Source organism: Poecile atricapillus, chromosome 18, assembly GCF_030490865.1.
Source record: "Poecile atricapillus isolate bPoeAtr1 chromosome 18, bPoeAtr1.hap1, whole genome shotgun sequence".
Taxonomy (NCBI): Eukaryota; Metazoa; Chordata; class Aves; order Passeriformes; family Paridae; genus Poecile; species Poecile atricapillus.
Window position 1 is genome coordinate 8,850,650 of NC_081266.1, and position 27,921 is coordinate 8,878,570.

The window sequence follows — 27,921 nt, forward strand, 5'->3', positions numbered from 1 at the left end:
TTGGCTATTGAATCCCATCTATCTAAATCCCATGGGAATTTTAAATCAGATGTGCTTTGGGGAACTTAGCAATAGCAATATTAATCACTCCCATAGTGCTGACAATATGTAATGGTTTGAGTGGGGCATCCTTTGATGCTGTATGATGTTAATGGTAGCAAGAATCAGCTTTGCAGTAGACCACATCATTTGCCTTGAAGGATCATTTCAGATAACAAAAACCAGAGGTTTGTTGTGCAAGAACTGGTTGTTCACACACACAAGCACTGTTTTCCTTCCCAACAGAGAAATTATTTATTGCTAGGAGACAGCAGTTTCTTCTATCCCAGGGATATGATGTTGGTAATGCTGTAGAAAGCCCCACATTTCCAGACACATACTGTGAATAATCAAAATCTGAGAAATTTCTTCATCCTGAGCCAGGTGTAAAACTACAACAGGAGATAGAAATGCAAGTGCCTGTATAATCCTTTGGGTTCATTGGCTCCAAATGTTTTAAGTTCTCTTCTTTTTGCCTGTATTCTCATTTGCATCATGTCACTGCATTGCTTGGCTGCTGACAGGCAAACTTCCTGTCTAAAATGCTGATTATATGATCAAAATTACTGATATTTTGATACACTCCATTTTGTGCTTTCTGACTGTATACTGTGTAACCAACACAAGGGTTTGTATTTAATTATAAGCCAAGCATTAAATGGCACGTGCTTGCTCCGTAGTTTTTAATTTTTATGTTTCTTGTGTGTTCTTTTGAAGCCTCAAGTAATATCATGTGTTTCCTGAGTAATTGTAATCTGCTTTAGGAATGACTTTACAGCTCCTCAGAAGTTATCAGAAAATTCTCCACCCACCAGCACTGGCTGGTGTTGATGACTGAGCCTGGTTAATAGATTGTCTCTGATCTCGAGTTGCTGCTGTATAAGATGGAATATCTGGAATATCATTCAGTAACCTGAACTGGAAAATTAGAGATTGCAGCTGTGTGATGGGCGAGATCAGAAAGGCTGCTGTAAGAATCCTGTTCTGCCCATATTGCTGCAGGAAATGCTCCTGGCTCTTCTATAGCAATATGTTTTACAAAACACCCTTAGAAACCATCGGTCTCCCCAATATCAGCACAGATACTTGGGGGTTAAAATCAGTAGGAGCTTGCCATCTAAAATCCAGTTCCTATGCCTTGCTCTGGAAAGTGGAAAGGCCAGACTTTGTATCAGATTAAGATGAGTTAGAGTAGATTGAGGCTTAAGGATTTTTTCCATCAGAATGAAAATATTAAAGACAGATAATTTTACCTTGTCTTTGTGTTATTTAATTTTTATTTTCCTGATTCCATTTTAAGCTGAATTCTACTAATGCTTGTTATTCCACTGGCGCTCCAGTGGAATACTGAATACTGAAAATGCAACATGTTTTTATGTCTGCTAAAAACACAGATTTCATTTGGTACTTTTTATTTGTTTTCTTTGCTAGAACATGGACACTCATATTTATGACCTTCTTGTTTTCCAGCACCTCCCAGATGGCTCTGCCCCAAGTGCACACGCTGAATTTTATCTTCTGCCAGATCCTTATGAGGTCAGTCGAAGGAAAACAAGAACAGCTCCAAGAGGCTCTGACCCTACTTACAATGAACTTGTGAGTACCATTCACTTTCTTCCACCCCTTCTTGTTTCATGGAATCATGGAAGGGGTCAGGCTGGAAGGGCCCACAGTGGTCATCTGGTGCCACCTCCCAGCTCCAGCAGGGCCATCCCAGAGCACATGGCACAGGATTGTGTCCAGATGGTTCTGGGATATCACTGCTGAGGGATGCTCCACAGCCTCTCTGGGCAGTCTGCTCCAGTGCTCAATCACTGCACAAGGAAGTTCTTCCTCCCATTCAGGTGGAACTTCCTGGGTATCTGTTCCTCCTGTTGCCTCTTGTCCCATTTCTGGGCCTCATGGAGCAGATCCTGGTACATTCCCTGACCTCTTCCTGCAGATGCTGACAGACATGGATGAGGTCCCCTCTCAGCTGTCTCTTTTCCAGGGTGAGCCCAGCTCACTCAGAGTTTTCTCATGAGAGGGATGCCCCAGTCTCCTCACCATCTCCATAGCCCTTCACTGGACTCACTCCAGTGGTTCCCTGCTTTTCTTCATCTGCTGAGCTTGGAACTGAACACAGCACTCCAGATGTGCCTCACTAGGGCTGAGTAAAAAGGCAGGGTCACCTCCCTCAACCTCCTCTCAGTGCTTTTCTTGATGCACCCCAGGATCCCTTTTTGGCCATGAGGGCACACTGCAGGCTCATATTGTCCACCAGAACCCCCAGGTCCTTCTCTGCAGAGCTCCTTCCCAGCAGGTCACCTACAACCCACACAGGTGCAATTTGTTCTATTTGCTTTGCCCTCTCTTGAAACAAAACAACAATACAACATTTTTAGAGCCATTGCAATGAGGGTGACCAAGAAGAAGGAATGTACCATAAGGAGAACCACAAATGGTGATGACTGTCTGCTTTGCATCTTTCTCAGAAGTGAAACAGCGTCTTCTATGTCTCTCTGTTCAGGAAAACAGTTGGATTTTTCACAGTGCCCTGTCTTACCCCATAACCACAGTTACACGTTAGCCAAATGAGATCAAGCATCATTGCACCATAACCCAGCAGTTCTGAATGAAGATATGCACAGTAGCATGAAAAGTATTAATTGAATGGATGCTGTTATTCAAATTAACATTTGAAAATTGGCTGTCACTGTCCTAAATGATAACACAAGAATGAACAGCCAGGTTCTTTTCATGTTAAAATGCCATTAGTTCACAGCTATATATGATTATTTCACACACCACTGAAGTGCTCATGCCTCTGGGGTGAAAGGAAACATTTGTATGGAGAAGCATTTATGGCAGAATGGGAAGTGGTATAAACTGTGTTCATTTGTAAGGGCAGATGAGATTGAAACAGTAGGTGGGATTGGAGATTATAATTATTACATGTAACAAATCTCCTAAAGATCTCAAAGCAATTTACAAATGCTCTTTCAGCAGGCTATAAAGTAGAAGGTGTGGAAAATATTACCACTCCACCCTGTTCCATAGATAAGATATGATGAAGGTTAGGTTAGTCAGCAGAGTCTCAGTGCTTATCTCTTCGTTTCTCAGTCCTGGAGTTGTAATATTTCTCTTTTCCCACATCTGTTAATTACAAAAGTTGCCTGCTTACACTGATGACTTCCAGCGTTCTGTAAGAAGGCTCCCTGAGTAGTATTGCTGCTCACAGCTGAGACAAATTTCCCTCCCTACAGTACTGCAGTGGAATAACAAGAAACTAGGCTTTATTTTTTCTGTTCTTTCCTTCTTTTTTCGCTATCAGAGTGGAATAAATCTAATTAATCTGTCTAAAGAAATTCCTTTACATTTGAAAGATATTTAAAGCAAACAAACATAATATGATTATATCATTACATTCATTGTAAGGTATCCAAAATGGACAACAGATAAGAGCCAGCCAGCAACACTGGAAGACAATTATCTTTCAAATTGCTCTTAGAAACCTTTGAATGCAAGGAAATCCAAAATCCCGTCTGCAGTTAGTCACTAGTCACTGGGAGGAGATTTAATTGTGGTTCACGAGTATTCCGCTGCTGTTAAAAGAAATCTCGTGAAAGCTTTAATGTCCTTAATCAAAACGGAGAGCCTTCTTCCCAGATGCTCAATCTTTTTCACTGGGAAGTGCTAATCACAGTGGGGACATATGGTTCCACTGAACTTGGCCCCTTCCAACCCGATGCCTGTGCTTTAGCAGCTCTGCTCCTCCATATGTGATGTCATTCTGGATGCATTTTTTTGTCCAAGGCTGGTAGACTGAGGCAGAAGCCGCCCCAGGGAAGCAAAACTACTAAAAATATAAGTCAGCTGTCTCTTAAGTTAGTTGCTGTCCAAAACACCGTGTACAGAAATGTAGTAGCCTTTTTTATGAGTTCATAAGTTTTTATTAAAGCCAAATGGCTGGAAGGAAGCTGTATATTAATTTCCTTCTTTGTTCCAGACTGAGAAAAATCTGAAATGTGCTTCTCTTGGGTATTTTTGATTCTAGTTTTGTACTTCTATTGCTTATGACTGCCTACAGCAAATTATCAACCTTGCAAAACTGCTTTTTATGTTTGATTTTTACTCGGGTGTGAGAGTGAAGATGTGAAAGTCCAGGAGGGCTGACAATAAAATGAGTTACAGCAAATGTTGTGGAGCTGCTTTTAGCAAACAAATCCTTCTTTTCTCTTGTGCCTGTGTTTGGATTTTGGAATTTGTGGCACTCATAGCAGTTAATGTTATATTGCATTAAGAAATGGTGGTAGAGAAGAGGAGAAGGAACACAGAAAAGTGGAATGCAGTGTAAAGAGAAAAGGAAGGCAGAGCAGCCCCAGCCAGTCTGATGAAAGGGGAGGAGGGGAACTGCACCAGGAGCCACGGCTGCTCCCTCCAGCACCATGCATCAAAACTGCCTTGGATTAATTACCAAATCTAGGAACTGTGCCATGGCTACCTATGGAGAAGCAACTGTCCCTCATTTGTGATTAAAATGTCATTAGACTCCTGTAGGTCAACAGTGTTTCTCTTTTTGCAGCCAGCAATAGTTGAATTCCAGCCCTAACTGTCCCACTGATTTGCTGCATGGCCACATATAACTCACCTCCATCGGATCTGTCTGTGTAAAAGGCAGGCAAATATTCTCACAGCACAATCATTTCAGGATTTAACTGTTCCCAAATTCTGGAACGTGTCATTTGTTTTATCCACACCCTTATTCAGCTTTCTCCAGACCTTTCTTCTGTCCCTACATCCTGATAATAATCCTTACTCCAGCTGAATTTGCAATACCATTTTAGAAACAGTTTACTGGGAGAATTTGAAAACCACCTACCCTGCACTGCAAAAGTCTGTCATTGCTCAAAGATGAAAGCCTATTTTTGGCCAAAGATTGAAAGTTGCTCATTACCCCAGTTCAGTTGCTTAACATTTACAGCTGATATGTGTAGGTTTTGGTGATTTAAAGCAACAGCTGGTACCTTTAATACATTGGCAAAGAAACAAGGCAGCTTTCTTTGATAGCATTAGCATCACCTCAGCATCAGATCACAGACTTACTCTAAATTATATTCTGCTTACTGTGCCTGTCCTTGCTTTTCAGATTTTCTTCATCATCTCACTTTTATTTTGGTGAGGAAAAGAGAAGCTGTGGAATCTGTAATTCATGGGCAATCTGGCAAATTAGGCACAGTAAACATGAAAACCAAAAAGCACCAGGTGCAAATTTCATGACAGCCATCCCAAGCTATTATTTCCAAAGGCTTCTAAATGGAAAAGGGAATTTTAACCCCCTGGTAAGACCTTTCTTGGTGTCCTGTTGGTGCTTTCTGTGAGGATCGCCTGGTGTCCTGTCCATTCCATGAATGCAATTGCAAGTGGAAATACAGAGAGGGTTTATCAGTCCAGCCCACAGAGGTCCAAGCCAGAGGGGCTCAGTCTGCCTCTCCTTTTCCTCAGCAGTGCCATAGGTAACAGCCTGCATTCAGATTCCATGGAAAATCCAAGCAGGCAAATGACTTTAAGGCAGTTTCAGTTTTCCATTCTCCTGAAGTGAGAGAATGTCGCCACGTTTGCTTTTTAAATGGCATAGAGAGATTAAAATTTAAAGCATTTTTCCACTGCAAGTGAAATAGCAAAAACATTTCCAGCCATACCAATTTTAGATTAAATGAGCTTCTCTTAAGCAAACTTACCTTTCAGGCCCGCTCTGAGAGCATTTTCCTTCATATTTTTATCAGCCCACATGCAGTTTGCTCAACAGTTTTTGATTAATGCAGGGACTGAAGCATGGGAATTTGTTCTAAGTGCAATTTATTCTTGTTAGGCTATTGCTCCAGATTATTTGGGGTTTTTTTAAAATTCAGAAACTACACCATTATAATTTCATACTTTATCCCTGTGTGTTCTCACAATATTAAGGTAATTTAAAAGCTATTTTAAATCTATAGACATTAATAATTGTTTAAGACATGCTAAACTACCATCTCATTTATTTGGAGAAGTATCAACAGCACATCTGGAGTATCAGATATATCTAAATTTAGTAACTTCCATTTGCTCAACTGGGTCCAATCTTTCCCAGTTTTCACAGGGAAAATTATGAATACTGATTTTTTTTTTTTCTCAAGCATTGTTCAAGACAGGTTTCAAATTTATTTTAAAATGGTAATCAGATTTCATGAGCTTAAGCTCGTGATTCTAAGGTAGAATCTCTTTATATAAACTAGATAAGGTCAAATGTATTTCTGAGGTAAATTCACTAAGTTAAGTGAATTTGGCTCATGGTTAATAGCTTACTATTCTGGATGGAAGTTTAAAGCAATTATCACAAAGTTGGATTAATCATCATCCTATTTGAAGTGCTTTGCCTGTCAAATAGATTAACAAACTTGTATTTTTTTTTCTATTTCACTAGATATTATTGCAGATTGTATATGACAGAGTCCCAGAGCTCCAAGGCCGTGTACTGAAGCTTGTTGTGAAAAGCAAAGGAACATTTGTGGGAGCTGTTAACATTCAGCTGAGCAGTGTCCAGTTCAATGAAGAAAAGTGGTACTCCCTGGGAAACAGTGTAATTTAAATGCTCTCCGAGATGATTCAATTATTTGCCCACTCACTAATGTTTCTTTATCCCATTTCCCACGGTACATTTTGTCTCAGTTGCCCTTGAGAATAGGCAGTCATCTGCTGAGCACATATCCTAACATTTCATAATGCTGTTGTCTTAAATGTGCTACCATGTTCCTGCCACAGATTCCTGACAGCGTGAGTTTAAGGAATCACGTGCTAAGGACTTGTAGCAATATGCAGAAGTTCTTATGACAGCAATGAAGGGCTTGGTTTTGTTAATATTAAATAGTACAGTAAAAATACTAAATTCTCAGTGTGTGGGGCCGCATTCTTTGCCCATTAATTCCACTGATGGTGTTGAAACAATGCTGGTAATGATGTAATTTATCATCATTGCATGTGATGAGTTCACCAGAGGACCATGGGATGGTTCCCTGACAATACATTTCCCTGCAGATGTCCAGCAAATTTCATATTAAATCTTATCCAATCAATACTTTGGGTTTTTTAAAGAATGTTAGAAGTTTTGATACAATGTCACATTTAATCCAGGACATTAATTTGTCAACAATATGTATCATTGTTTCTTTTATTCTGACATCCAAGAGGCAGATATAACTGGTCATTTGTGTGAAGAGAGGAGGGAGAAGCTGATGTTCATGAATAAAGAGATTATATTGAGTGTGAGCTTTCAGGGGGGATTTATTTAAGCTCATGATGCCACAGATATTTGTTCAGCAGTCTTCCCACATTGCAGTCCTATGCTGCATAAGGGGTTCAAGTCAATACATGCATTGAATAGACTTAGAGCTATAAATATATATTTATATATTAAATAATTAACATGAGTGGTTCCTTTAAGTTCACAGATGCTAATTATGATCATTTTCATGACCCTCCTCTAGACTCTCTCCAAAAGATCAACCTCTTTCTTGTGTTGGAGGCCCCAAAGCTAAATGCAACTTCCCAAGTGGGACCTCCTGAGAGCAGACTAGGAGGGTAAAATCACCTCCCTCAACGCTGATTTTGATAGCAGATGTGGGCTATGTTTCCACTTTTTCCATCAGTGGGAACTTCCCCAACCTGCCCTGACTTCCCAAGTGAGGGATCGCGGCTCAGGCCAGTTTCCTCAGGACCTGTGGATGTTTCTCATCACGTCCCATGGACCTGTGCACCTCAAGGCTCCTTAGGTTTTCTCAGACCCAGTCTTCTCCTACAGAAAAACAGCAGTAGGGCCAAGGACAGCAGCCCTTATTTGGGATACCCCCTCCATAATATTCCCTCTGGCTTCACAAAATCATTGTGAATGTGCCTCTCTGGGAATCAGGCCACTGGGGCTGTTGCAAAGCCACAGATGTTATTTTAATGATTTCTTCTGCAGAATATCATCGATAATATGAAATATGAATAAAGAGTGATGCAGGTTCCAGCTTGATGCCTTCTTTGGATATCAATGGAATGTTACGGTAACCTGTAAATATAATGACACCTTTATTAGTGTATTAACCACAAGCACAAATATTATGATGGAGTGTTTTTATGATCACCAATGCAAACAAGGCATAATTTATGATTCTGTAAGTAGCTCTTTAAAATAAAATGAAATTATACTAGAACTGAATATCATTTGTGCTGGTTTTTCTCATTTATATATATATATAGTATTTCAATTCTGGTATTTTTGGTGTCAGAGTGAAAAAGCCCAGTGTTTTGCAGGATGTGATATTTTTTCAAATGGAAGACTTTCAGCCCAGTGATATTTAAACATGGGCAAACTTACATTGTAACATCCCAGGTTATGTGCTGCACACATTGTTTTGAGAGCAAATGAAAGAACTTGTGAATCAGCAGTGATAGCACCTACAGAACGGTGCTGCAGCAGCCATGCACTGTGCAGCTGAGGCAGAAAAAAGTGAAGTGTAAGACTTCCTACCATGACTTCTTAAATGTTAATTTCATATGAGTAATTCACTTTATCAGAGATAAGTCATGCCATCATGAAACTATGTGTTCATCTGGTTATTGAAGCATTTGGAAAAGCCATAGTTCTCAATTTCAAACATAATTCACTTACCTGCTTAGAAAACAAAACAACTTTTTCTTAAAAATCCCGGCCTGTACTGCTTTATATGACTAAATGTCCCTTATTTAATAACAAGTGACAATGTCACTTATGGTTAAAAAAAATTCTGTATTTTTTCTATGTATATATGTAAATAATTCCAGCTATTTAAGTAAGTCTGTTTTGTAGAAGTATCCATGTTCTGAACAGTAGTTTTCAAAATCCCTCTTTAGGTGTGTGTGGATGCCTGTGGAGTCTTTGGGAGCCACATTTACCTGGGTTTGGAATTTCTTGCTTCTTTCATACAGAATCATAGAATTGTTTAGATTGGAAAAGAGCTCTAAGATCATCAAGTCCAGCCTTTGACTGAACACCTCCTTGTGAACCAGGGCATGGCACTGAGTGCCACATCCAATTGTTTCTTGAGCACCTTCAGAGATGGTGGTTCCACCTCCTGTCTGAGCAGCTCTTTCTAATAATGGACAACCCTACCAGTGACAAAATTCTCCCTGATGTCCAACTGAACCTTCCCTGGCACAGCTTGAGCCATTTCCCCTTGTTCTGTCACACTACACATAAGTTCCTCTGGTATTTAAGGTTCAGATTCTAGGCAGCAAATATTAAAGCTGGTTGTAGGCAATTTACATTTGAGATCAGTTTTTAAGGCATGCACACAATATGTGGAAGGCTTGGTTGATTTCTTATCCGAAGATACACTTCAAAGACTAAGACTAATTTCTGAAGACTTGTGTTCTAGCCCCTACCTACAGAAGATTCTACAAAGTTTCCTGAGAGAAGTAAAACTTCTTTTTTGTTATTGAAATTGCCCCAATTTGCATTAAATGATTAACTACTCTTGGATCCCATGATAATAGAGTTAAAAATTGAGTTCCTGTCCTGTATTAGTATTCACCATGGCAGATTCATTGGCACAGGGACTGTAAGAGAGGACTCCCCCCTCCTATTTGCCTTTAACCACCCAGGTAGAGAATTTTTCTCAATTTCAGCCCCTCTGAGTATAGCTACATAATCACTACATGGAAAATCAAATTCTGCTGCAGCTGGACAGCGAGCATTCCTCCCCAGTGGAGTCTACAGGTAGTTGGGAGTCTGCTGCTGGGGAAAGGAAGGCAGTGTGGATATAGATTTGAATCCTTTCAAAAGAAAATGCAGAGGAGGGAGGAAATGGCACAACTTTGCCCCTCTGGCTGTCAAAGAAAATAAAAGATGTAAGCACTGCTCAGCTTTTGGAAGCAACTTGCCCTCAGGGAAACCTCAGGGATATGAATCCTAGGGACCTGGGGACAGTCCTGTAGTACAGATTTAAGCAATTGGAATGCTGAAGACTAAGACTGAAATCCATGCTCACTCTCCAGCATATTAGGCAGTTCTTGCCTTGTCTTCTGCTTGTTGTGACTCCCTCTGCAAGAACATTATTTTCCTATTTCACTGTTTAGAGAGTACTTGGGTACCTAAAGCAAAACCATCGTTCCAGACCTGCTTTCAGAGATCTCAATGTTAAGCATTGCAATGAATGCTTGTAATAAATTTTGAAATTATTTATCACTTTACCTCTTAGAAGCATTTTATTTATGGCCTCTGGGCATTCTGATAGCAAATTACTTTTTTTATATTGTGTTAAGTGGGGATTGGGGTAATTTGTTTGGCATCATTTATAATTTTTGTACCTAGACTCACTCCCTAGAATTTTAATTATTGCACTGAAAATGTTTCTTCAGAAATCTACTGCTCTTACTTTTCCAAAATATGAATCCCTCATTTGTAACCAAAATTATAAAGACATTAAGCCTCACTGAAAATTTGTATCTAAAAAAGCCTCAATCAATAATTTTGCAAGTACTTGTAAGCAGCAGTGCCTGATATTTGAATTTGTCTCAGATATTGCGAATTGTTAGGTTGAGTGTTCTTTCATTATCCTGAAGTATACAAATAAAAGGAAACGAAAAGGTTATCAGTGTAAAAATTCATGTTGTAGAAAAACAACTGAGCTCTAAGAGTAATGTCATTTTTCTTGTATAACTCCTCAGCCTCAACTAAGAATCACAAGCAGCTTTATGACTTCCAAACATGAGGGAAAAAAAATGCACCATTTCAAATCCTGTTAAGCTTAATAAAAAAGGTGTGGTGCCTGTTGCCAGCTCCAGTGTTTTGCCTTGCCGTCTTTATTCACTAATAAAAGCTGTTTGTTTTGTCAGAAATGGCTTTGGAAAGCCAGTGTAGTAAACAGCCATTTTACATAAGCCTTTCTCCTTGGCCTATTGGCTTCTGTGTCTGCTCTTTATGAGCAGCCTTTTCATTACAAAAGTTCCAGGAACTCTACTGGCTTAACAAAAGAAACTCCAGCAAGAAAAATACCATGAATATTTTGCCCTATTTTTAACCATTGTGCTCCACTCTGAAAAGTTGCAGATAGGTTACCTGAGGGGGTTTTGGTGGTTGATTTTGTTTTAATTTGGTATTGGGTTTTGAACTTATCTAAGTGCACAAAACCACTGTCTTCATAGCAGCTCTGACTAGTCTCACTTCTTGCAATGAATTAAAATACCACCTGGGCAGTTTCCATCTAGAATGGAACACTGCAGTGGGAAGAATCACCTGCCATTAATATTGTTCTGATTTCAACATCATGGATTTGCATTCAGAGAATATGTTTATTTCAAAAACAGAGAGTGCCATTTATTCATTTTGTTACAAAATCGTGCTCTAGAAAATAAACATAGTGCTGAAGTCTCTCAATGCTACAGTAACAAAAAAAGCCTGGAATGTTGCAGATTTTTTTGAGCTGTTATAGGTGGTTGACATAAAAATATTACCTGTATTCAGGCTCATCACAGGTAAAGTGTACTGGCCAAGGAATTCGTTGTTACACAGAGAAATCTCATCCTGAACGCAGAAGCGTATCATTGCCAGTTCTGGAACTTGGATGTTAAAAGAGAATGTTTCATTCCATTTAGGGCTCAAAGCTAATTAAAGGAGAAAAGAAACAGGATTAAAATATGATTTCTTTTTTTTCTACTCTATAACTAAGCTGCTATCACTAGTTTGAACTGGTAAAGAGTTTCTTTTACCCTAGGTATCTGTGCCCATTTAAACAAATAACTAAACTCCCACTGACTGTAGTGGGGCAAAAGCCTAAGATAGTTGGTGTCATCCCTTAAAAGAGAGAAAAATGAGACAAGGATAGCCAGGTTAAGAACTTCTGCTCAGCTTAAATTTTCCTATAGCCATACCAGTTTCATGCTTTTGTCAAAGTTTCTCCTTTCACAGTGTTGGAAATGAATAAATTCAGGTAGTAGAACGTTCACTTGACCAGAAATACAAAAAGAGAATGTGGAACAGGAGGGGTTTGCCTGGTCTTTAGCAATGTTCATACAGGGAAAAGAAATTCAGGGGCTGATTTTAAACAGCAGCTATCTATAAAAAAGAAAAAGGAAGCATAGAAGACAGAGGCACAGACAAAATGAGATCACAGAAAGCTTGTAGTCTGAGACATCAAGAAGATCTGTATTATAAAGATAAGGGAGTGCTCACAGACAGCTACAAAGAGTACACACTTCACCTGTCAAGCAATTAAGGGATTACTCCTACCAGAGACTTCAAATGAGACGAGTGATGAAGTTACAGCAATTTCTTAAGAAAACCTCGTCATTAAGTTAAGTGGTTAAGGCTGGGATAGGGTTAACTTTCTTCATGTCAACCCCTATGGTGCTGCATTTTGGATTTTTGACTCAAACAGCACTGACTACACCCCAGTGTTTGAGCTATTGCTGAACAGGGCTTCCACAGTGTCGAGATTTCTGTCTTTCTCACTGCAGAGCAGCCTCCCCATCCCAGTGAGGGGGCTGGGGGTACCCAGGAAGTTGGGAGGAGGCACAAGTGGTACAGCTGACCCCAGCTGGCCAAGGGGATGTTCCTTACAAATGGTGTCATGCTCACAGCTGGGGGGAAGGAGGAAGGGAGGGCATTCAGAATTGCAGTGTCTGTCTTCCCAAGTAACCTCAGAGCTCCAAAATGAAGCCTTGTTTCCCTGGGAATGGCTCTACACCTGCCTGCCCATGGGAAGTGGTGAATGAATTCCTTATTTTGCTTTGCTTGTGTGGGCAGCTTTTGCTTTATCTATCAAACTGTCTTCTTCTCTACCCGAGGGTTTTCTCATTTTGGCCTTTCCAGCCCTCTTCCCATTCAACTAGAGGAGAACAAGCAAGCAGCTCTTTGGAGCTGAGCTGCTGTCCAGGATGAGCCCACAGCAGTGTGCAAAAAAAAAAAATTCCACCTTCCTTTAGAAAGGGGGAGTGCTCCCAGCTGTGTGTTTGTGCTTCCTTAATCTATCAGTCTAGAAACATGGCACACACAGCATGAACTTCTGCTACAGATTTTGTGCCAGGAAATCCTAGTCTAGAGAGAAATAATTGCATTTTCTATAACTCCTTGGGATGCAAAGTTGGTGTTTCCTTATAAAATGTTGTTGTGCTTTGTTCACAGCCTCGAGGAGCAGACTGATGCTCACCATTGCTTCTTACAATACTAGATTTCTTTCTTGTTTGGTCCTCTGGTACACCATAGATTTCTATCTGCACTGTGGGGTCAGCTTTGTTGGTCCTAGAGATGCTGCTGGGTGGTAACTGATGGCCACTGATCAGCTGGAAAATTAAAGTTATATTGAAATAACTGTAAGAACGAACTAATTCACCACAGCCATATAGTCACCATAATAGAAATAGCTTTCAAAAGAAATTACTTTAAGTATATGCCAGTCATAAACTGGTGTAATAAACACAGTGGAATCAAGAATATGGTGCTTCCTATCTAATTTACTTATATATATATATATTTTTTTTTTTTTAGAAATATTGTGGTATAGGAGCATGTTTTAACTAGATCAGATTGGTCTGAGCCCAGTCCAAACTGACCTTGAATGGTTAGAGGGATGGGATACACATAACCTCTCTGGGCTGCCTGTGCCAGTGTTTCACCACCCTCTTTATAAATAAATAAATATATAGATAAATAAATAACTGAAATAATATTTTAAACAATAATTTTCAGGTTTTTTTATTCAATAGCTATACATAAAAATTATATTTTGCTACTGTACAAAATAATCCTATTGGAATCAGCCTACAGTGATTTTTACATTTTCTGCTATCGAGCTCATGAATTCCAATCTGTGTGGAGTGGATCAGCATCAAGACCCACCGTGACATCAGCATTGTGCTACAGGGTATGTAGCAGACTGCCTCACCTGTGCCTCATCTCTTGCACAGTGTTCCTTAGTATTAGATAAAAACTCTTCATTCAGTGAGCTTCCTGATGTGTTTTGACCAAAATTTCCAAAAACAGGAAATTTTGTCTCAGACTGCCCTGTAATCTGGCACCCAGACTAAGACAGGATTTATGAAAGTCACAACTTTGTCTGCTTTTTATCTATATTTCAGGGTAGCTAGGAAAGAGTCAACATCTGTGCAGTAATCAGCCTTTTAGGAATTAGTATATAACATGTATTGAGAGAGATATACAAGCCTGAAAGCACAGGTGAAAGATATGACTCCCAATCCTGGTCTCAGGCCTAAGCATCATAAGAGATTCTTATTCCCCTGTCAACCACCCCAAAAATCAAAACCCACAAATCCCACACTTTGCTTTGATATTTTCCAGTGCTTGTAGCACCTTGCCCCCAGAGAAGTTCTAGCCTGAAATACTGAAGAGCAGTGGCTTGGCAAACACTGATGCTCTTTCTTCCTAAGGAAAAGCTGCTGCCTTCCCCAGGAATCTTTGCAATCACTGATGGGCTGCCCACTAAGGACATGGGAGATTCCTTGCCATTTCCTGAGGGCCATTGCCAAGGCCTGCATGACCCACTGCTAGACCTAGCCTAAGCCTCCCCTGGCATGGGAAAAGAGTGAGTTCTTTCAAGCACACCATGACCCAAATCCATAAATCAAATCAATTTTTGACATCCAAGGTGAAGCAGACATACAGAGTGATGTAAAAATTTAGGAAGCACCTTGAACATCCCTATTTCTGCTTCAAAGGCTCTATGCCTCTTGATGGGAATTGTGGCACATTGGGTTAAGGATAAGGAATTCAGTAACATCAGGCCCTATGTGATTTTTCTATTCTTCATTCGTTCATTCATTCATTCGTTCAGAGAGATTTGCCCTTTAGATGTTTTCTATCTTTGCTTTCTGTTGTCATTTCTGCATTCATCTGGTTAGTAACTTTTTCAGCAGAAGCTGCTTTTCCTTTGACTCCTGCTCCAAATTGCTTTTGTCTTCAACCACAATTTCCTGGTTTTTGCTGCTGGCTATGAATGGGGCTCTCTGTGCCCTTCATTCCCTCAGCCAGTGGGATGCCATTGCCTCTCTGCAGCCCGCACTATCCAGCCTGAAGTCTCAGTCTAAAGTCCTCAATCTTAAACACAGCCTTTCTCTTCTCCAGCTCCTTCCAAACTCAGACACTTCCTCTGCATTGACAATGGTTTTGTCTGTCTCCTGCATTACAATTCAGGGTTTCTCCTCATCCTAATTCCAGCTTCATACAAATTAGGGCTAAAATAAGTGATGTATTTGCCTGGCTGCCTGAAATCATCCAGCAATGTCTATTCACAATTGGTATGCTCACTGTCAGGACACTAGAATGTTCTTGATTAGGTGCGTGCATTATGTAAGTATTTTATAATTGTCACTAACTATTGTTTTATCTCTGCTATTTATTACTCTGAAAGAAACAAAATAGCAATTACACACTAATTATATGCTAATTAAATAGCATTTATGCAAGTGGTATTCTGTGTAATCAGAAATATTACTTTTTCATTGGGAAAAGGGACTTTTCTAATTAGTGAACAATTATAACAAATCTACTTGACCTCAAAATAAAGGCCTTATCTAATCATTTATTTGTAAATGGCATGCATTTCAAGTATTTTTGGGAAGTCAATCACATTATAATTTGGGAGAAGTAGAAATAATTCAAAGACTTATTAATTCATCCCTCCTTTCACCCTTATTTATACCATTTAAGGATTATAAATAGTCTTTTATATATGCATAGAAAGATAATGAGACTTAAAAGAAGCATAAAGCTTCCTATCTTATCTTTAAAAATTTCCATTTGTCAATTAACATTATAATAGTACAGGTGGTATTATTGATAGTGAAAGAAATAACACCCAAAGTGCACATTTGAATTCTGTGCTTTCAGTTCAGCTTCCACATGCACAATTGTCTGGCCCCTTTTTCAGCTACATTATTTATATTTATTTGTACAGCATCATTAAAAATCATGTATTTTTACAGTCTCCTGGAGGCTCTGAACCCCTACATATTTTTAGCAAGCATAAGTGAAATACAGATGGGAAAGCACCCAAGCAGCAGTTGATACTCTGTGAGAGTTTTACCATCTTGTTGAAAACATTAGTTCCCAACAAACAGGAATAGGAATAAAATGGGGAAAAAAATTAGATAATAATTGCATCTGAAATACATAAAATTTGCTTTCCCATTTTCATGGAACAAAACAACACTTCAGTCATCTTACCCTTATTGACAGAGACATTGGTTTGCTGTATCCTCCCACATTTCGGGGTGTAAATGTGGTATTGCGATCCCTCAAGAATACAGGTTTCAGCACATAGCCACAACCACCATTGTCCAGGAATTTTCCATCTTGCAATTCCATTTGTGTTCCCGGTGTTTGGAAGTTTAAGGCCACTGTAAAATTATATCAGTATTGATTTTAGTGAATTAGATTTGATAACATTTTATAAAAAAAAGTTAAAAAAAATTTCAAATGAGCTTAAGATATCTACATCTTTCAATTCATATGTAGGATCCTGTTATTTCCCTTAAATTAAGTGATACTCAATAACGAATTATTTGTGCACAAAAACAGTACACTCTTTAGAACTGCACCCTCTTTTAAGAACTAATCTATAGATCTTTTTTACATTGCTATACCTCTCTTCCCTTTTCTTTCTAAATTAGACCTTGGAGAATATGAAATAAGAGATCCTTCTCTCTGCAAGAACTGAATTCACATCCTAGTTTCTCTACAGCAGCAAGACCCTGCACTCCAAACCTGCTATCAAAGATCTGGTGCAGAAGTCAAAACCTCAGGATTGTATCTAACCTTAGTTATGGTGCAGAATTCATCACAAAAACATCTCACCCAGAAGATTAAGAAGCTTTAGTTTAGTTAGAATACTCAGTGAAAATACATATAAATTTATAGAACTAGAAGCAATTTTAAAAGTGTTCTTAAATTTATGTGAGCACACACTCTCTTGGAGCTTAATCCTCAAGTACTGGTGATTATTCTAAGAATACACCTGACAGATTTTTTCCTTTCCTTGGCAGTTCAAAACATTTTCAGTTTGCTGCAGCACCAATAATAAAATATCACACTTCTCATCAACAGGATATTGTAATTCATGAGATAAAGCCAACATTGAAATAGACCTGTTTAATGAAATTTCCCCCTATTCCAGTGCAATGGAGCTTCTTGTCACATTCCAAATAGAAAATGCAGAAGTCAAATCAGCAATGAATTATGACATTATGAACCCATGACATGTGTTAAACAGAGAATGATAAGAAGTCATTTACTTAAAAGGATGGTTTGGTAGGAATGAAAAAAGAAGACTTTAAGCAGTTCAAGTGACTCATAATAATTCATAAAGAGGACCTTATTACATTTTCCTGGGAGATAATATGAATGCATTGAATGAACATTTGACATAATGCAAAAATCCTTATTGCAAGTGGAAAACACACAAAATTGTTTTCACTGCAAAAATTACTCGTTCCTTCACTGCTTTGATGATCATTTTAAAATATTCTGAAGCAAACAACACAAATAGGAATGAAGCAGCTGGTACAATGGACCTGATATTTATAATATGATATATAAACACATGTTTTTGGTGGGGTTACTTCTGAAGAGCTCTGGTTCCGTAGTCTCAAAACCAATTAATGGGTGGAATACATGAAGTGCTCCCAGAGTGCATCATCTGTTTAATCTGAAAGAAATCCCATCTGTGCTAGCTAAAATTGCTCTGCATCATGAACCAACATGCAGCAAGTAGGAATAACTGGAAACCCTGTCTAGAAAAACCTCAAACAAAACAAAAAAAGCCTCCAAAACAAAACACAACATGCACTCCTGCTTTGATCTAAGTGTTAATGTAAAGACATGATTTTATGTTAATATACACAGGAATTTTGTTTTACCTTTAACAACAGAAACCAAACTTCAGAGTGTTCATATTGCCCATTGCCCACCATTGCCTTTTTTAAACAGGGTTGGTATTTTCTTGGTATGGTTTTGGCAGCGGTTCAAAATTTTCTCTTTATGACTCAACCCATCATCCAGAAACAGCCCCAAATTTGGTGCTATATGATGCTTGTATATTTTAATGCACTGAATCAAGCTGTGCAGAGGATGCTACAGGAGCTGCAACCCTGTGGCCCCTGGAAGTCTGAACTACAGATAAGCCAGGATCTCTCAGTCCTCAGGTGAGTCCTAGGCCACACTTTCAGGATACGTGGGTTTAAAAGTGCAACTGAAATTAGGCACATCGAACAGTCAGCTTCAAATAGCAGCTTCCACATGATGAACCAAATTACATGATTGCACATAATGAGACTATTGCTAAATTTACCAAGCTTTATAGGCGACTAAGCAGGAAAATCTGATGTAACAGCAGCAACAAGCAAACGAGAATACTTTATATTTTATCACATTAGGAAAATTACTTTTGCAACACAAGTGAAGGGCAATGTTATTATGGGTTGATATCTCTAAACATCAGCACTGTGTTTTCACTTAATTTAATTTGACCTTAAGAACAAGTTAAGAAACGCATGGAACAGTAGTTTTAATTTACTTACTGGTTTCTTTGTATTGCAAGTTTTAAGGTGATTAAGCAAATGTGAGATTTTGTGTCATATTCTCTGAGATGCAAACCTCTACTAAAACTGTTTACAGGGCTCATAGCTGCTTGGAGCCTCCCAGGGCACTACTTTATGGTGCATTGATGTACAATTTTTCTTTTTAATCAGGTGCAGTATAGCCCTAACACTTCTTGAGAAATGGCAAGGATCATAAACTAAAAGCTATGCCCAGCAGCTTGGGCTGAGCAATATCTTTCTGCAAACAATCCTGAACTTCTACCCAGTGTTTCATTTTAGCTTTGGTGAATTCAAGAGCAGAACTGTTCAATAATATTCTTTGTACTTTTGTTTTATGAAACAGTATAAATATAATGCATGTATGAAGAGAGATTTAAACTGACAGTTTATTTTGGAAAGAAACCCAAATGAGCTTGCAATGAAACCATCTGAGCAGTACATAATCTTAATGCATGGTTTTCATGGGGAAGTAAAGGCATCTGAAGTTGAACACGGTGTACATTAAATTTTCTCCTCAGTCCTTTCATTAAGCACCAGAAGAATTTTAATATTGACATCAAAATCAAAGCAGCACAGCAAAACATGGGCTTGGGGAACAACCTGAGCAAAGCAATTCTTCACTGTGATTCCTGCACCTAAAACAGATTTAACTATTCCTAGAACCATGAGGCTAAATCCCCTTCAGATCAGAGTATTGAATACTCAAATCATCTTGCAAAGTACCAAAGCTGCCATGGCAGTCCCAGTAAGCCCCAGATGTAAATAACTTCATATGGCAAATTGAGGTTAGGAAATAGACTAGCTCCAAAAAATGAGCCAATCCATAATACACAGAAGAATATTATTTTTGACCCCAAACCTCTGTATCACAAGCAGTTAACTGAAGTCAGTTCCACCACTAATTGCAGAACTAAAGACACTCTAAATATTCATACACAGCACCTTCTATAGGTGCCACCATTCAAGACATAATTGATTTGTGGACTAAAAGCAAAAGCTTTGTAAAACCAAAATGAGAATTGTGACTGTGATTTGAAGGCATTGAGGAAAACTGCACATCTTTTGATCCTGCCTCTCATTAATATTCCCAGTGGGACTTTTAAATTGTAATTTTTTATTTTTTGTTCTTCGCTTCCTGGTTCTATCAGCTACATCACAACCATAAGGTTTAATGCATTTTCCCATTTAAATGGGAAGATTTTAAAATAGATAAGGACACATTTGTCACCATTTTTTCTTGAAATGAGTTACTTAATTGCATTTTATGCCATTTAAAAATGCATCTCAAAATGTATCAATTTTATGCCCTCTCAAAAAAACTCATATTCAGAAAGCACTCACAGTGCCAATGTTCCTATCCCCATGGTTTACCTCACTCATTTGAATCTAAAGAGATGTAATAGATCACACTTTTATCAGCCTTCTTGTCTTGCTCTCAGCTCTTTCCAGTTGTCTGTGCTCTTAAAGTGGGCCACTCACAATGAATGCAACGAAAATCTGTGCCTCAGATATCCCAAATCTGAGCTGAATTCCACCCAGCCTGGGAAATGCTATTGCAAACAGGAGCGTATCCTAATGCTCTGGAATGTTGCCATTGCTTATGAGATGATCAATGTGATTGGATTTGAAGCCACTGCTTTCATTCCACACCAGCACTCCAAGCTGGGCACAGACTGTCTAGGCTTTCTTCTCACATGCAGGTCACAGCTGCACTCAATCCATCACTGCCCAAATTTACAGAAATATTTCAGAAGTCCAGGAAAGATGGAGCGAGACTATTTACAGGGGCATAACAGGACAGGGGGGAAGAGCTTCAAAGTGAAAGAGAATAAACCCGTGAAGAGGTGAGACCCCACACAAACTTTATGAGCAAGGACTTTGGTCTACTAGACCAAAAATAAAGAAAAAAAACCTCTTTTTTTTTCTACCAGAAAAAAAATAAAATATATAATGATTGATTTTCCTACAACACTGAGCAAGCTTATATGGACAATATACATTTTGGCATAAAAAGTATCACCTCTCTTCCTGGCAAAAAAAAAAAATCAGTAAAACTGTATTTTTTCTCTTCCCTAACAGACTCCAAATTATATTAATCTTAATGATAACTTCTGGCTTTATTTTTCACCTGCACATTTTGAAATGGTTGTTTTCACTCTACAGAAGCTTGATTTATGGCTTACAATGTGAGGGATTCTGCCGTAGGAAGAGGGACTGCTCCTCTGAGAGCTGAATAAATGCATAACTGCATGACATAACATCCTTAAAATGTGCAGTCAGTCTTTTTTGTATGGTCTTTGGGCCAGTTTAATACTGTGGCTCTAAAGACACTGTCATTAGAAATGTGAAGAATCCAGTCACACAGTTCATAACTGCTGACATTGCTCCTACTTCATTACAAGTGGTCCTACTGGAAAAGAGATGTCAGGTGATTAAGAGTCCTCCATTGTCCAAGTAAATCTGCAAAGGGTTTAAGTAGAGATCCTCTCTTGTGAGATTCTCATGGGAAAAGTACCTAAAGCATTTCTGATAAATTATCAGATCTAAAAATCTAAATTGATTTTTGCTGTCTAATTAATGTGTCAGTCTGAAAGTCACACTTCAGTGTAAGTCTGAGTATTTTTGGTTGTCATTTGACCAATTTTACACCTGAAATGTTTCCAAAATAATTTTTAAAATTTACTTAACTTGTGATTCTTGGCAGAAAAGTGAATATTATCAGCTTCCCTCTCCTGTTTTAGTCTGGAGTCACTGACAGGTTTTAGAACAAGATCAGCAACTACTTCAGAAACAATTGTGTTCCTGCAATTTTTACCCATCTTCCTTTAAAATTTATTAGACTTCACATAAATTATTTACTATTCTATTGGTTGTCTGCAGTGAAGACAGCTGGAAAAACTGATAAAATGGAATTTCAATGTTTCTTTGCTTTAAAGTGAAATTCCAGTATCTATGACACACACCAAAAACTGCCTAAAAAGAAGCAGAATAGCCCAAGAGCTTTTTCATAAACCTGGCAGTAGAAGCATTTCTGCAGAAGAGACATAAAACCTTCATTCAAAACCACTCCCAGCATTTGGAGCCATTCCAAAGGAAAGTTGAGTGCATTTGGAGAGCTTCAGATGTTGAATCATATTATCCCACCTATCTTGCAGGTGTCTACACCTGAATTAGCAGTACCACTTCACTCTTTGTGAAGACTAAATCAGTGAAATTCAAGGGAAAACATTAAAAAAAAAATTAGTCCTCTAGGTTTCACTTCCTAAGGAGGCATTTCTGGACTATTAAAACCAGTAGAAGAGAGCAATAATATAGTTATTGACACAGAACCCAAGCAGGGTCAGGTTTGAGTCATTTTAATTTCCACAGGTGAGGCATACCAAGATCAAAATTAGTTGGTTTCTTTTCCCTTGGTTGCTTCAGAGGTTAAAATCAGAACTAGTTAGAGAGCTCCTTATCACTCCTCTTTTCATGCATCATTTTTTACCATATTTTGTCATATTATTGCACACAAGACTGAACCACAAAACAGATGTGACAAAATTGCCAAGCTGCATTTCAGTGTCACAGTCCAAAATAAAACCTACAGAAAGTAAAAAACCCATCATACAAGTACAACTTTCACAGCAGCATATAAATTTATGCACACCCCAAAAAGCACATATGAGATATTCTGAAATAAAATTCTCTACCTACAACACCATGGTTTTCTCCTGTAAGTTATGGCATGTTTTGGTCATTCCTGCAGAGTGCTTTGGTACATGTAGAACATTTCCAAATGCCACATTCAAAAGGTTATTTAAGTCTTTTTTTATTATGATTTTCACCAAGGCTTTCTTTCATTTTGGATTTTTGTTGTTTTTTTCAGTCTATATAAAACAACTGATATCAGTTTATTTAAATAAATGTCCTGAATTTTATTTCCCTGCATAAATCTTTCCATTTCATTTTATTTCCTAAATAAAAAGGAGACATGGATACATCAAACCAGTTCTTTCCAGTGCCTCACTGCAGTTGTATGCAGGAGGCATACTAATTTTCACAGACTATGAAAAGTGAGGGTTTTTCTCCATAAGACCTCTTTTTTCCCAAAACCTCCTGTTCTTGTGAGTCTCAGTTTTCAGAGAATGGACAGGGAGTACACAGTGATATCCAAAAGCTATTTTGTGGAAACTCTGTACTTTTTACTGAGCTTTTTAACTTGCCTTCCTCTGGAAATTAGGTTTACACAATTACATGTCTTGTCCTCAGCCCCAAAAAGTCTTGAGCCTGTTGGACCATTTCATCCTGCTTTAGCTGAGTGCCAGGCTGCTCCAAGTTAATATGTTCCAAGCAATTCAGAGAAAATTGCTGGCAAGGTACAGAAGAAAGCACTGTTTTGAGTCAATCACTAAGGGAAGTGAAGGAGTAACTCAGTTCTCATAATTACAAGATGCAGAGCCCTGGAAGGCAGTGTTATGTGTAGGTTTGAACAAAACCTAATATATTTTCTTTGCCCAGCCAGAAAGGTTATGGATGTTAAAGGAATGTAAGCTTGCAGGTGTGGGGAGGAGAAGGGAGTTAAGAAGGGGAATAGGTGGCAAAGAGAAATCCAAGAGTCCTTTGAAGAGTTTCAGGGAATTGCAAAAGGGATCTAGAGGATTCACTTCTGTGCATGGGGTGTAAAGCACAAAGGCAGGCAGACAGGAGGGGTGTGTGAATTATACAGACATGGGACAGATATAAAAATCAAAAGTCTGTGTTAAATCAGTGAAAGGACATCAGCAGAAGATTCACTGAGATACCCTCACTTTGGGAGTTGCATTGTGAAGAGCTGCTATATTTCTGCCAAACAGCTATCTAAAGCAGATTAGGGAATAAATAGATCTAACATAGCTTGGAAATAATGTATGTGGAGAATTGGTTTTAATCAGCCTATTCCCATGTGAAAAATAGAGGGGTTTTTAAGTGAAGATGCAAATGAAGTGACCAAGAGGGCAAATCTAACCACTTCCTGCAGATTTTTAATTCTTCCAGGAAGGGGCCCAAACCCCCTATGCACCAAAAGTCATATGTTTTGCATATTAATGTTTAGACTGACTTCTCATTAAGGCACACTCTGAGTAAACAGCCAGTGTAGTAATTTTGAAAGATTTTGGCGCTGTCTGTGATCTAACAAATGGTTATCCTTTGTAGAGATAAGTGTGGAGATTCACAGGCTAGAAAGAAAACTAGTAAATTGCAGTATGATAAGACTGGGAGATTAATTCAATTTTAAATTAAGGACCTCTGGCGAGTGCTTTCTCTAAGAATGAAACAAACTTCCTAGTTTTTAATGGCAATGTATAGTTTAGATAGCAATGATAGCACACAGGGAGGGCAGCACCCCAGGTAAATAATCCAGACATGGCACTAAGTGTGGATGAACCACAAGGACACAACATAATCAAACCAATTTCACACAGTATGGTGATGAGAAGATACTTGGATAGTCCAGCACAAGTCCAAATCTGTACTGCAAATAAGCATTTATGAGGACATAGAAGCAAGTCAAATTTATACTAAATAGTAATTTTTGTACTCCTTATGTAGTTATGTAAAATAACAGTCAGGATGGAGAAAGTAACTTGTCACAGAAGATATATGGAGAGCTGAGAAAGGAAACAAGTGGAAAAGGAAGCCTGGAACAAGGGTGACATAAGCTCCAGGGCCCTACAGACAGAATGAAATCTGTGCCTGTCCTTGGATGAGTGTGTATTTCAACATAACAAGGTGAATCCACACCTTTCACCTCTCAAAACCGAGAGCCTAAGGCAAAGTGCCCTGCTCGCCCCACAGTCTCCCTCAGGTGGCCTTGGCAAAGACTCAAAGACAGAATATATACCTGGGTACAAAAACTATTCTGCTCTACTTTACCTAGGGCTGAAGAAAATTTAGCAGGCAAACATAGAAATATGTTCTGGAACTGAGAATCTTTTAAACTGAAGAATAAACACGTGAAGGTAAAATGGTCTCTAAAGCCATTAAAAAGGACAAAATGCTTACAGGTGAGAGGTTTTCCAAAGCCTGCTGGGTACAGAAGTCATGCCATGCTTATTTTGAAAAAATTCAAATAAATAACTTTCAATGAAGAAGCAGAAGTTAGCACTTTTTTTGTTGCCCAGGAAACAAATATGTTTTGTACTGGAAATTAAAATTCTACATGTATGTTCATCTGAATAAAGACTGGAGACTCCCAGCAGCTCCCAGCTGTCTCTGGATGTTGTGCTGACCAGGAATGTTTGAGTGCTGCCTTGTGTAGCATATCCTGTTCTGGGAATTTTTGGCACTACTATCAATTGTTGTGCTCACATCTGCACCTAAGCAAGTCACAGAGTGCCACTGAAAACCCACAGACCCTTCAGAAGAAACTTGCATTGCTGAGTAATGGAAACTTAAAAATGCTGAGCTTGTTATTAGTGATTTTCTTAATATCCAATTCAAAGAGATAGTTTAAAGAGATTAATAAAATAGAATAAATGGAATATCTGGCATAGGAAACAGCTATTTAACACAAAGTGATATTTACAATTACTAGTGAGAAAAAACTGGTGGAATATGTGGGTTGAAGGAAAATTTTATACAACAAAAATTAAAATAATGCCACTGGGGGAAAATTACGTAACCTACATAACACCAAAATACTATAGGAAGCAAGAAACTCCTTTATCTGTAAAGCCTAGAATGCAATAGTTTCTGCAAGGATACATACCCATCTGACACCCTACATTCCAGAACTCCTGAGGATTATAATTTGACGAGCTCATTCTTGTTCCCTTGGGGTAAATTCTTGTAATAAATCTTGTAGTATGTGAAATAAACTCTTTAGCTGATAAACAGAAGGATAAAATCTTGGTAAGAAAACCTTTGTTATTAAAGAAATCCTATTTGAACAAATAATAAAAATACAGTAATTTGATCCAGCAATTTTTTTACATAATATTATGCCAATTTATTCTATTTTAACATCATTTTATTTTGAAATATATTCATTTGTTCATTTAATAATTAATTTTTAAACCTTAATATTTTGTGTGTATTTGAATCTGACAGTATTCCTGTATAAAGAAATATATATTCCTTTGTAAGAAGTTCATTATCCAAAAACCATCCCTTCACTGAAATATTCTGTTTCTTCACCTTTTTGCAGGGTAAGCTTATGATTTCTACACTAAAGCCCACTGTATTCTCACGGGAAACTGAGACACAGGAAACTGCACAAAAGTTTCCCCCTTCTATAATAGCTCAAAATGAAAAAAAAAGGGAAAAAAAATCATCTTTAGATGATCTTGGCTTGTTTGTTGTTTGGAGGTTTAAATAAAATGGCTAAATAATATTAGGACCAGGGAAGAGCACGTTTTCAAAAGCCACTGAAATTCTTGTTATATAAGCCTCAGAAGATAACTATCATGTACATTGTTTTTCCTTCTGCTGGCAGTGTTCCCTCCTTTCTCATATGTAAGCATTGACTGCAGGGATGTGGGAAACTTCAGATGACTTCTATCTGCACGATTCCTTTTTAGTGATTAAACAAAAATCTACATTTCCAGGGTCATCTCTCTGATCTCCATTTTCCTCTCACCTCATTTTTTGTTTGTTTAGCGGTTTTGTTTGGTAGAGTTTGGTTTGCTTTGTTGTTTGGGGGTGGTTTTATTGAGGGGGAGGAGAGGTTCTAGAGCTACTTTTATATCTCCTAGAGTGCTGGAGGAACCAGAGAGAGGACTCAGTGGCTGGAAAATCCTACTTTGTGACACTGTTCAGCATCATTCACCTCGCCAGCTGTTGCCCTGAAAACTAAAACCTGATAATGTTTTCATAGTTTTAGTTACTTTCCCATGGAAGTTCTATAAACAGAAGTTGTTTATCACATTCCTTCTAAGAAACATCTTTTGATGGACGTTTCACACGACCAGTGTGCTTGGGAAGGTGTAATTTAATTATCCAATCCCTGGTCATTGTTGAGAATCTATAAATACTGGGGTCAGAAAATAAAGTTCCTTCTTTCCTGTTCTACCACTGGAAAGTGTTCATGTGAATCATTTTGTGTCCTTTAGCAACAGCCAGCCACTGAATCACCTCCACAAAGTGAGTGGGCATGTGGCAGCCTTCATTGTCATTGTCACTGTCATGCTCGGTGATCTCTGCTTTTAACGCTCCCTCGGGGCTCTTTGCAGGCAGCTGGAGCTCAAACAGCAGAGGCTGCACCAAATGGAGCTGCTCCAGCCCAGAATGGTTTGGATAATTCAGTTTGGCTGGGATGGAAGGTCTGCTCCAGTGGAGCAAGCTGCCTGCTCTGGGGTTTATCCATCCCATTAATGAGGACTCTCTTATCTGCACTTGTCACCAAAGCCAGGCGACTGCCGAGCCAACTCCGCTCAGTTCTCAGCCCAGACATGGGGGTGGGGAGGGAGGTGGTGAAATTTATTCCACGCTTTTTCAAGTGCTGACTGCAATTCCTAAATTACTTGATGCAGAAAACAATGAATCGAAAGGCAGACGTACATTTTTTAGACTGTGTTAATATTTGTTCTTATAAAAATACACGGAATTAAAGCAAAGTTGAATTTCAGTTTTCCTCCCAAAGCCAACAGAAATAAAAATATTATGCAAAGGACATATCTAAAACAGTGTTATACAAAGAACCAAATAAAATCAGACAGCAGGTGTTTCATGAAATTTTAACCCTTCAATGCCTAAGCAGTGAAGCAATCATAGCACCAATGTAACTTTTAACTGATTGACTCCAAAGAAATTACCTGAAGATCTTAAAAGTTTTCGTGCTGCACTCTCTCCAATTGAATTATTTTCATAACACTGCTGATGCTGCAGGGAATGCTCAAAGCTCACAAACTTCTGAGATTTGGTATAAACCACGAGGTCTGACAATGCAAGGGCAATCTTTCCCTTTCTCACCTAAACATCATCAGATGAATAATGGAATAAAAAAGTCACAATGATGAGTATTTCATTATTATTAATATTAATAATTCAGAGAAACAATCATTTTGGATGCATAAAGCATGAAAAAACGTCTCAGTTAATGAATCTAATAAATATGACCTTTAATAGTGAGATCTGATCTGCTGAGAGAAAATTGAGGTTATTGTGCCCACGTTTATCACAGCAATCATAGGGTGAGTGGAGAGATCCTTCCTAGCAGAATGTTCTTCTCGATAGCTTTACAGTTTTCCTGCTCCTAAGAGTGGTTTGCAAATAATATAATTTTTCATGGCTTTTAATGTTGCTCCTTAAAAATATACCTCCAACTTTCTA

The 27,921-nt window shown here is 38.4% G+C and overlaps 2 protein-coding genes across 2 annotated transcripts in view; one reads left to right on the plus strand and one right to left on the minus strand.

Moving 5' to 3' along the window:
- LOC131586158 (pleckstrin homology domain-containing family A member 5-like) overlaps positions 1-1,656 on the plus strand; it is a 59,019-nt gene extending 57,363 nt beyond the window's left edge. The window contains 1 exon segment of the mRNA XM_058852992.1: positions 1,510-1,656. Within this exon segment, the coding sequence (XP_058708975.1) occupies positions 1,510-1,639 (130 nt within the window). The 3' untranslated portion in view covers positions 1,640-1,656.
- Positions 1,657-6,487: 4,831 nt separating this feature from the next.
- Positions 6,488-27,921, minus strand: part of LOC131586083 (1-phosphatidylinositol 4,5-bisphosphate phosphodiesterase zeta-1-like) — a 47,096-nt gene continuing 25,662 nt past the window's right edge. Inside the window, exons 8-13 of the mRNA XM_058852820.1 lie at positions 27,405-27,561; positions 25,361-25,477; positions 16,259-16,431; positions 13,227-13,359; positions 11,533-11,682; positions 6,488-8,107 (exon numbers count right to left, since the gene is read on the minus strand). Coding sequence (XP_058708803.1) covers positions 8,022-8,107; positions 11,533-11,682; positions 13,227-13,359; positions 16,259-16,431; positions 25,361-25,477; positions 27,405-27,561 — 816 coding nt within the window. The 3' untranslated portion in view covers positions 6,488-8,021. The remainder of the gene's footprint in view (positions 8,108-11,532; positions 11,683-13,226; positions 13,360-16,258; positions 16,432-25,360; positions 25,478-27,404; positions 27,562-27,921) is intronic.